This window comes from Tupaia chinensis, unplaced genomic scaffold (genome assembly GCF_000334495.1).
Source record: "Tupaia chinensis unplaced genomic scaffold, TupChi_1.0 Scaffold000438_1, whole genome shotgun sequence".
Taxonomy (NCBI): domain Eukaryota; kingdom Metazoa; phylum Chordata; class Mammalia; order Scandentia; family Tupaiidae; genus Tupaia; species Tupaia belangeri.
The window spans coordinates 553,113-563,447 of NW_006159943.1; the positions used below are offsets into that span (position 1 = coordinate 553,113).

Sequence of the window (10,335 nt, forward strand, 5' to 3'; positions counted from 1 at the left end):
TCCCTACCACCTTCAACTCTGAGCTGATTCTTTTTTGCTTTTCTCTCCAGATCTCTAAATATCATTCTTTTATTGCTACTTCTTGATGTTTCCATTTCAGACAGTAACTACAGAGTTCACATTCGTGAGGACTTCACTGTTTCCCCACTCCCACCCAGTGATGTTCTGGAGTTGGCTTGTAGCAACTAACAAATCTGTTTTTGCACATCTCTTTCCAAATTCGTGCTCAGTAATATTACATCAGTAACTTGAAATCAGCCATGATGGAAGAACCTAACACAAAAAGCAGCAAACACTGCAAACCTGGCTTTCCACTGCCTGCACCCGTCCCCCGGGCTGGCTTACCAATATACCACTTACCGACCCCCCAACCTTTCAACATCATTTTGATTAGATCAACATGTACATTATGACTCTTATTCTGAGCTGAGCCAGGTAGTGAGCCGTGATTACTTTCCCTTTTTGCATAATTTTTTATTTTCCCTGGAGCTAGTAATTACCTTGATTTTTTTTTTCTTTGTTTTGTTTTCTAAACTCTTGTTTTTTTGTTTTTTTTTTTTTTTTTTCCTTCTTTAGTTTTTGGCGTAGGGCTTGTGCACTCACCAGAGAGCGACAGAGACAGAGACAGAGGGAAAGTGAGAAATGACACCCCCCTGCCCCAGGGAGGATCATGCCACAGTACCTTCTCCATTCTCCTGTCAGGATTTCGGGCATGTGCCCAGTATGATTTTTCAAGCCACTGGGTCCTGGACTTGATCAGTGGAGTCAGCCATATGGGATCTGGAGCCTTAACCTCCATGCCACCTGCTGGCCCTAGACTCTTGCTTTCTTTTTTTTTTGTAGAGATTTTTGCTATAGGGCTCGTATGCTCACCAGAAAGACAGAGACAGACAGACAGATAGAAAGCAAGAAATCACCCCCCTACCCGGGGGTATGGCCATATCACAATCCCTTCTCCTCCATTCTCCTCTCGGGATTTGGGCATGCACCCACATGCACCTGGCGTGAATTTAAGCCACTGGGCCCAGGACTCGAACCACAGTCAACTACGTGGGAGTCTAGTGACATAGCCATTATGCTAACTGCTGGTCCTACTCTTGCCTTCTTTGAAACAGTTTATTTATTTATTTCTTCCATGAGGCGAAAGAGAGAGCAACCTCAACCAGGTCTTGACCCCAGGATCCATCCCCAGCTTCAGCTAGCCTGCGTCGTGGCCATATGTGTGCCCGGGGTACTCAGAAGTTTCCTGGCTTGAACCAGGAACGTCCCCACGTGAGATTGTTGCCTCCCAGAATGTTTTGTTTCACCACTGTGCCACCATCTGGCCCCTAAGCTCTTGTCTTTAATTCAACCCCAAAGTCTTCCTGCATGATCTGAGCACCTTCTGAAGACGGATGTGTTGGTTCCGTTTCATCATCCTGGAGATCCTTCACACCTATTCCTGTCTAGAGTCCATCCTGAGCTCTGCTGCCATCCTGGGCTCTCCCTTCACAGTCCTAGGGATTCCCCTGGCCTCTTTCCAATGACGAAGCTGGTGTTTCTTGCTTCCCCATAGCTTCCTCTTTTTGTGTGTGTGTTTTCAGCTATTTTATTTTAGTGAAGGTTATCCTCCATAGATTCCTGGAAAAGGGTACATGGCTGCTAACATTTTTGGAGATCCTGAATGTCTGAAAATGTCTTTCCTTTCACATTTGATAGTTTGGCTAGGTATATGTAATTCTAGAACAGAAATAATTTTCCTTCAAATTTGGAAAGCTTTGCTTTGTTATCTTTTATTTTAGCTTTCAGTGTTACTGTTGGGAAGTACGAAGATCCCTAAGCCTTTGAATGTGTTTTTTTTTCATTGGATTGTTGTAGTGCCTTTTTTTTTTTTTTAAGTTTGCTATAGGGTGCATGCATTTGCCAGAGAGAGACAAAGAGAGATAAAAAGAAAGTGAGAAATCACCACAGGGGTTATGACCATGGAACAATCCCTTCTCCTCTACTCTCCTCTTGGGATTTTGGGCATGCACACACATGCCTGGTGTTTTTTTCTTTCTTTTTTCCCAAAGAGTTATATATTTTAATTGTATTTGCTATTATTATTATTTAATTTGACCAGACAGAGACAGAGAAAGAGAGAAAGGGAAAGTGAGAAAGCAAGTCACCAGGTCTGGTACTCGCACTGCAGTTGGCCATGTGTGAGTTCAGCGCCCTTAACCACCACACTATCTGCCAGCCCCATCTGCTGTGTTTTTAGAGCCGCCAGATCAGGGACTTGAACTGCTCAGTCAGCCATGTGGGACCCACCTGCCTTAACCTCCATGCCACCTGCTGACCCATAGTGCCCCCCTCCTTTTTTTTTTTTGTCCTCGGTGTTCTGAAACTTCATGGTGGTGTCCTTCGAAAGAACTCTGTTCATTTATTGGGCTGGGCATTTATTGGGCCACTTTGGCCTGGAAAGTTATTTTCTTTAGTTCTTTCAGTTACAAAAGTTGTTCGTTTGTTTGTTTTCTAATTTGCCAACGGTGTGTGCACTCACCAGAGAGAGTCAGAGAGACAGTGAGAGAGGACAAGAAAGAAAGCACTCCTCAGTGGCGTGGTCAGGTCGCAGTGCCCCGTCTTCCATTTGTCTGTCCTTTCAGGAGTTTGGACACACACACACACACACACACACACACACACACCCCCCAGCATGTTTTCAAGCCGCTGAGACCAGCATTTGAACAACGTGATTGACCGTGCTGAATCCAGCTCCTCTAACTGCCAGGCCAGGGAGCCAGCCCTATTACTTCCCACGTCCTTTTCATTCAACCATACTTATGAGGACAAGCGCTCCTTTCTCGGCATCGGAGACACAGCAGTGAGCAAATAGACTAGCCTTTTCCCTTATGGAGCTTACTTTTTTTTTTTTTTTTTGCCAGAGGCTGAATATACTTGTGGGAGAGAGACAAAGAAAGACACACACACAGGCGAGCAAGGGGGAAGAGACCCGTCCCTGTGGGGAATGGTCATGTCACAATCCCTTCTCCCTCTCTCTCTCCTTTTGAGATCTGGGGCCCATGCCCACATGCATCTAGTGTGTGTGCACGTGCGTGTGTGTGTGTTGCTGTTGTTGTTTTAGTCTCTTTGCTATAGGGCATGCATACTCACTAGAGAGAGAGACAGAGAGAAGGAAAGTGAGAAATCACTTCCCCAGAGGGATGGCCACACTGCAATCCCTTCTCTGTTCTCTTGGGATTTGGGGCATGCACATGCACTTGGCATAATTTTTAAGTCACTAGGCCCAGGATTCAAACTCGCAGTTGGTCATGTGGGATACTACTTCCTTAACCACCAGGCCATGGGGGTTACCCCAGTGTGCAAATTTCTTTCTTTTTTTTTTTTTTTTTGAGAGAGATTTTTCACTGTAGGGCGCCTGCGCTCGCCAGACAGACAGAGAGAGACATAGAGACAGAAAGCGAGAAATCACCCCCCAGGGGGGATGGTCACGCCGCAATCCCTTCTCCTCCATTCTCCTCTCGGGATCTTGGGCACGCACGCACACGCGCCCGGCGTGAGTTTTAAGCCACCGGGTCCGGGACACGAACCACGGTCGACTACGTGGGAGTCCAGCGACATAGCTATTACGCTAACTGCTGGTTCCCGAGTGTGCAAATTTCTAACAGTCTCATAGATGTCACAAGAGTTTTTTGAATATATAGTTTATTTGAATCAAAATCCAAAGATGTCCAGATTGTGATTGGCTGTTCTTTTAAGTTTCTTTTAAACTACATTGTTCCCTTTTCATCTTCTGTTTTTCTTTTCAATAAATTTATCTCATCTAGAGTTTTCTACACTCTGGATCTCAGTGATTATATGTCCATACTGTAGGTTAAGTATTTCCTATAAATTGTTCAGTAGTCGGATGCAGAAACTTTTAGGTTTCATTTTGAGGGCAAGATTACTTCATTGTGGTTTTGCGCACTCCCTTGAGGACCCACAGGATGTCTGGCTGCCCGCTTTATGTGGAGTAAGGACTATTGCTTTTATTTAAGAGATATTTTTGCTATAGGGTGCACGCATTCACCGGAGAGAGACACGTAGTGAGAAATCACCCCCAAGGGGGAATGGTCATGTCACAGTCCCTTCTCCGTTCTCCTCTCGGGATCTTGGGCACACATGCACATGTGCCCAGCGTGAGTTTAAGCCCCAGGGGGGATGGTCACGCCGCAATCCCTTCTCCTCCATTCTCCTCTCGGGATCTTGGGCACGCACGCACACGCGCCCGGCGTGAGTTTTAAGCCACCGGGTCCGGGACACAAACCACGGTCGACTACGTGGGAGTCCAGCGACATAGCTATTACGCTAACTGCTGGTTCCCGAGTGTGCAAATTTCTAACAGTCTCATAGATGTCACAAGAGTTTTTTGAATATATAGTTTATTTGAATCAAAATCCAAAGATGTCCAGATTGTGATTGGCTGTTCTTTTAAGTTTCTTTTAAACTACATTGTTCCCTTTTCATCTTCTGTTTTTCTTTTCAATAAATTTATCTCATCTAGAGTTTTCTACACTCTGGATCTCAGTGATTATATGTCCATACTGTAGGTTAAGTATTTCCTATAAATTGTTCAGTAGTCGGATGCAGAAACTTTTAGGTTTCATTTTGAGGGCAAGATTACTTCATTGTGGTTTTGCGCACTCCCTTGAGGACCCACAGGATGTCTGGCTGCCCGCTTTATGTGGAGTAAGGACTATTGCTTTTATTTAAGAGATATTTTTGCTATAGGGTGCATGCACTCACCGGAGAGAGACACGAAGTGAGAAATCACCCCCCAGGGGGAATGGTCATGTCACAGTCCCTTCTCCGTTCTCCTCTCGGGATCTTGGGCACGCATGCACATGTGCCCAGCGTGAGTTTAAGCCACCGGGTCCGGGACTCGAACTGCGGTCAACTACATGGGAGTCCAGCGACATAGCCATTATTCTAACTGCTGGTCCTTCGATAGTTTTCTATAAAGGTTTTTTCTCTTTAAGTCATTTGTCTCCACTTAGGTATTGGCTTGTTCTTCCATCCCTCCCCCCAATTTGTTTGCTTGGGTTTCTTTCTTTCAGGTTTACCCACATGTCTAGTAAGTTTGGCTCTCTATTCACAGTTAGGAGTGGGGGACATGGACGCTCTTTGAAAGCTCTGTGTCCATGAGGAAGGCTCGGCAATTTGAGTTTCAATATAGCTCCCCTGAGGAAGACCTAGCTCAGCTGTTTTTGGAAACCTCCAGTGTCAGTCATTTTTGTTTTTCCCTCCTGGACCTCTGGCCAGTTTTTCCAGAACCAACTCTTCTCGTCCTCTGGTGAGAGGGCCGTGGTCTGGCTCCTGGCGTTTGGGAGTCTTAGGGGAGGAGGGCTGGGCATGGGGAAACAGTCTCATCATACCATGTGCACTTAATCTTCCTGTCCTCAGGATGGTGACCCCCTCAACTGTGCCAACTGCCCTCCATCCAGAAAATGTCTGTTTGACTCTCTCCAGAGAATAACTTTCAATCTTGGGTCAGGATGTGGGAGGGGCAGTCACCCAGCTGTGTGGACTTTAGTTGATTCTTTTTTTTTCCCTTTGGAGAGGTTTTTGCTATAGGGCGTGTGCGCTCGCCAGACATACAGAGAGAGACAGAGAGACAGAAAGCGAGAAATCACCCCCCAGGGGGGATGGCCATGCTGCAATCCCTTCTCCTCCATTCTCCTCTTGGGATCTTAGGCTCGCCCGCACGCGCGCCTGGCGTGAGTTTAAGCTGCCAGGTTCAGGACTTGAACCATGGTCAACTACATGGGAGTCCTGTGACAAAGCCATTACGATAACTGCTGGTCCCAACTTTGGTTGATTCTTATACAGATTTCAACGAATCCTCCTTATTTAACTACTCTCCACTTTTTTTAAAAATAAAAGAATTATCTATTTAATTTTATTAATTATTCTTCTTCTTCAATTTAACTAGAGAGAGAAGAAAAGAGAGAAAGCAAGCCACCAGGTCTAGGACTCAAACTGTGGTTGGCCATGTGAGAGTCTAGTGCCTTAACCACCACACCACATGCCAGCCCCATCCCTCCCCCACTTTTTTTTGAATAATTTTATTCATTCATTTATTTTAATTTGACTAGAAAGACACACACACACACAGAAAGAGAGAGAGAGAAAGAGAGAGAGAGGGAAAATGCGAAAGCAAGCCACCAGGTTCGGGACTCGAACCATGATTGGCCATGTGGAAGTGTCCAGCACCTTAACCACCATGCCACCTGCTGGTCCACCCCTACATTTTTGATCCCACTTCCAGAGGTAAGTAGGGCTACTAACTCATGAACTTTAGAAGTTCTGCCTTTGATTTATTTATTTTTTAGAGAGATTTTTTTTGCTAGAGAGCGTGTATGCTTGCCAGAGAGACAGAAAATGAGAAACATCCCTCAGGGGGATGGCCATGCCACAATCCCTTCTCCTCCATTCTGATCTCGGGATCTTGGGGAACCACACATGCATATGCCCGACATGAATTTTTATTTATTTATTTATTTATTTGAGAGGTTTTTGCTATAGGGCACATGTGCTCACCAGAAAGACAGAGAGAGATGGAGAGACAGAAAGTGAGAAATCACCCCCCAGGGGGGATGGCCACGCCACAATCCCTTCTCCTCCATTCTCCTCTAGGGATCTTGGGCACGCACACACATGCGCATGGCGTGAGTTTAAGCCACCAGGTCCAGGACTCGAACTGTGGTTGACTACATGGGAGTTCAGTGACATAGCATTACGTTAACTGCTGGTCCCACCGACATGAATTTTTTTAAAAAATGATTTTTTTCAACTTTATTTGTTTATTTATCCTAATTTGACCAGAAAAGGACAGAGTGAGAGAGAGAGAGTGAGAGAACAAACTGCTAGGTCTGGGCAATTGGGCATGTGGGAGTCCAGCGCTCCTAACCACCATGCCACCTGCCGGCCCCCAAGCATGACTTTTAAGCCACCCAGTCTGGGACCTAAACCATGACTGACTACATGAGAATACAGTGACCTAACCATTACTCCACCTGCTGGTCCCAGGAATTCAGATAGTTTTGGGCTCACCCCAAGGCTGACTTGAAAAAATTCATTCTCTTTCTCTCTCCAAGTTTCTCTCTCTCTCTTTATTTTTACTTTTGCTGTAGGGCACATGTACTTGCTGGAGGAAGACAAAGAGAGAAAAGGGAAGTGAGAAATCACCCCTGGAGGATGACCATGCCAAGGTCCTTCCTCCTCCATTCTCTCAGGATTTTGGGTTCATACACACATGCGCCTGGTGTATTTTTCAAGCCGCTGGGCCCCGGACTTGAACCACAAAGTTGGCTGTATGGGATCTACCCTCCTTAACCTCCATGCTACCTGCTGGCCCTCTCTCTGTCTTTTACTGTTTGTTCACTCACCTTCCTGCTTCTGAAATATGGAGGCTTTTGCCGTCTTTCCATCCCTGTAGGTATGTGTGTGTATGTATGTGTATATATATATATTTTTTTTCCCCCATGTGAGGATCTATATATTTTTTAAAAATCCATTTGGGGGGACCAACTGTTAGCATAATGGCTATGTCACTGGACTCCCATGTAGTCAACTGTGGTTTGCATCCTGGACCCAATGGCTTAAAACTCACGTTGGGTGCATGTACGTGTGTGCCCAAGATCCTGAGAGGAGAATAGAGAAGGGATTGTGGTGTGGCCATCCCCTCTTGGGGGTGATTTTTCGCTTTCTATCTCTCTGTCTCTCTCTTGTCTGTCTGGCAAGCACATGCGCCCTATAGCAAAAACCTCTCCAAAAAAAAAAAAAATTCATTTGGGAATGGAATTCCTCAAAATCATGAGTTAGTAGCCCTATTTACCTGTGGAAGTGGGATTAAAAATGAGGATGGAGCAGGTGATGTGGTGGTTAGGGCTACTGAACTCCCACATGGCTGACTTCAAGTACCGAACCTGGCAGCTTGCTTTCTGACGTCCCTTCTCTCTCTGTCTCTCTGTAGTCAACTTCAACAAAATAAAAAATAGATAATGGCAATGAATAAAATAAAATAAAATAATTATTTAAAAAAGTGTGTGGGCGGGATGGGGCTGGCAGGTGCTGTGGTTAAGGCACTGAACTCCCCTTTGGGATGTGAGTGGGCAGCTGTGCTCACTCTGGCATCAAAACGGATGTAGATCTCATTACCTCACCTTCCAGATGAGGAAGTTGAGGTTCAGAGAGGTGAAGTAACTTGCGTGAGGACACGCAGCCCATAGATCACAGAGTTGGGGCTGTCCCTCAGATAGCTGCTGGGCATGGAGGACGAGAACTCTGAAGATCAGGACCTGAGCGTCCCAGAGCCACAGCATGGGCTGCTGGTACTGGCAGGGCCTTTGGAGAACAGCAGGTCCAACCCCCTCATTTTATGGGTGAGAAGAGACTCTCCCAGCGTCGTGCAGGAAGCTCATGCAAAACCAAGATGGGAAACACTCCCTCCCATACTGCCCGCTTCTGTGACGTGCTGCGCTCAGTCGTTGGCACAGCAGACACTTACGAAGCACCAGCTGTGAGCCAGGTCTGCACTGCATCTGGGGCTACAGACAGGAGTAAAACATGTCCTCGCCGGACACAGCCTGTGCCCTGCGTCCTGCTGGCTACTGGGCATCCCTGCTGAAGGCCAGGTGGAGGGCAGTAATGACAATGAGCATTTATTAAGCACTTTTTATTTTTTAAGAGGTTTTTGCTATAGGGCGCGTGCGCTCACCAGAAAGACAGAGACAGAGAGACAGAAAGCGAGAAATCACCCCCCAGGGGGGATGGCCACGCCGCAATCCCTTCTTCATTCTCTTCTCGGATCTTGGGCATGCATGCACATGCGCCCGGCTTGAATTTAAGCCATCGGATCCGGGACTCAAACCACAGTCGCCAACTGCTGGTCCCTTAAGCACTTTCTTTATGCCAAGCACTGGTCTGATTCCTTTTCATATTTGGGTACGTTTCGTTCTCACAGTGAGCTACAAGGTAGGTACTAGGACTATGCCCACTGCAAGGTTGAGGGACCGCGGGCTGCAGAGTCTGGAGGCCAAGGGCACGTAGCCCTGGGAGCTGAGCTTGAATCACCATCCTGAGATAGGACTGCCTTGAGGGAGGGAGGCAAAGGGGATAGCAGGGGGGAGGCGGAGGGAGCTGCAGAGGGTGAGCCGAAGGGAAGGGAGCCCACCTAAGCTGCCTCTTTCCTTCTCAGTGCTCAGTGGGGCCTTCCTCTGATAAAGCCTTGACCTTCATGAAGGACCATTTCCTGATGGATGAGCCGGTGGTGGGGACGCCCCTGCTGGTGAAGTCTGGTGTGGAATACACACGGCTGGCGGTGGAGACGGCCCAGGGCCTGGACGGGCGCAGCCATCTGGTTATGTACCTGGGCACCCGTGAGTAAAGGGCCTAGGACGTCCCTCAGCGGGTCAGAGCAGGGGCTGCAGCTAGATGAGGAGGGAAACCTTTGAGTTCATGCCTCGTTTGTCCGTGCGACAAATGTTTATTGAGTAGCTGTTATGTGCCCAGCACCCTGCACGGCTTTGAAAATATAGCAGGGGAGTGGAACAGTCTAGTCCCCTGCTTTTCTGAGTTCTCTCTGGTGGGAGAGAGAGGGAGGTCTCTGGTGGCCTTAACAACAGTGGCTTGTCTTCTGGGGGAGGCCATGTAGAAGGTGGAGAGGATCTTGGGCACGCACGCACACGCACCCAGTGTGAGTTTAAGCCACTGGGTCCGGGACTCAAACTGCGATTGACTACATGGGAGTCCAGCAACATAGCCATTACACCAACTGCTGGTCCATTTTCTTTTTTTTTTTTAATTTTTAAATTTGCTCAGAGAGAGAGAGAAAGGGGATGGTCACACTGCAGTCCTGTCTCTTCTAGTCTCCTCTTGGGATTCTGAGCATGCACACACATGCACCCAGTGTGTTTTTCAAGCTACCACGTCCAGGACTTGAACCAGGCAATCAGCCATGTGAGAGCCAGCTCCCATGCCACTGGCTGGCCCAGGTTCTTTTTTCATAGATGAGGGAACCGTAAGGATCTAGTAGAGGGAGATGGTGAAGAGGTGGGCAGAAAAGGGGATGACTGGCAGCTGTACCTGTACCTGTGTAGGAAGCAGCAGGCTCGAGTGTCGGGCACAGGCTGGCTGTGGGCAGAGGAAAGCCCGCACCTGCTGGGCTGGGAGTGAAGCTGTGGAAGGGGCGTGAGGCCCAGAGAGCTGTGGACTCTGTGTGGAGTGGATCTGAGAGCCCTGTCTCTATTTACTTTATTTTATGCCATAGAGTACATGTGCTCACTGGAGAGAGACAGTGGGGGGGGGACCAGCAGG

General features: G+C 47.5%; 1 protein-coding gene across 3 annotated transcripts in view; it reads left to right on the plus strand.

Annotated features, from left to right (window-relative positions):
• Nucleotides 1-10,335, plus strand: part of SEMA4A (semaphorin 4A) — a 25,115-nt gene that overhangs the window by 10,275 nt on the left and 4,505 nt on the right. For all 3 annotated transcript variants that reach the window (XM_006155171.3, XM_027774470.1, XM_027774471.1), the window contains one exon: nt 9,218-9,398. In XM_006155171.3, coding sequence (XP_006155233.1) covers nt 9,218-9,398 — 181 coding nt within the window. The remainder of the gene's footprint in view (nt 1-9,217; nt 9,399-10,335) is intronic.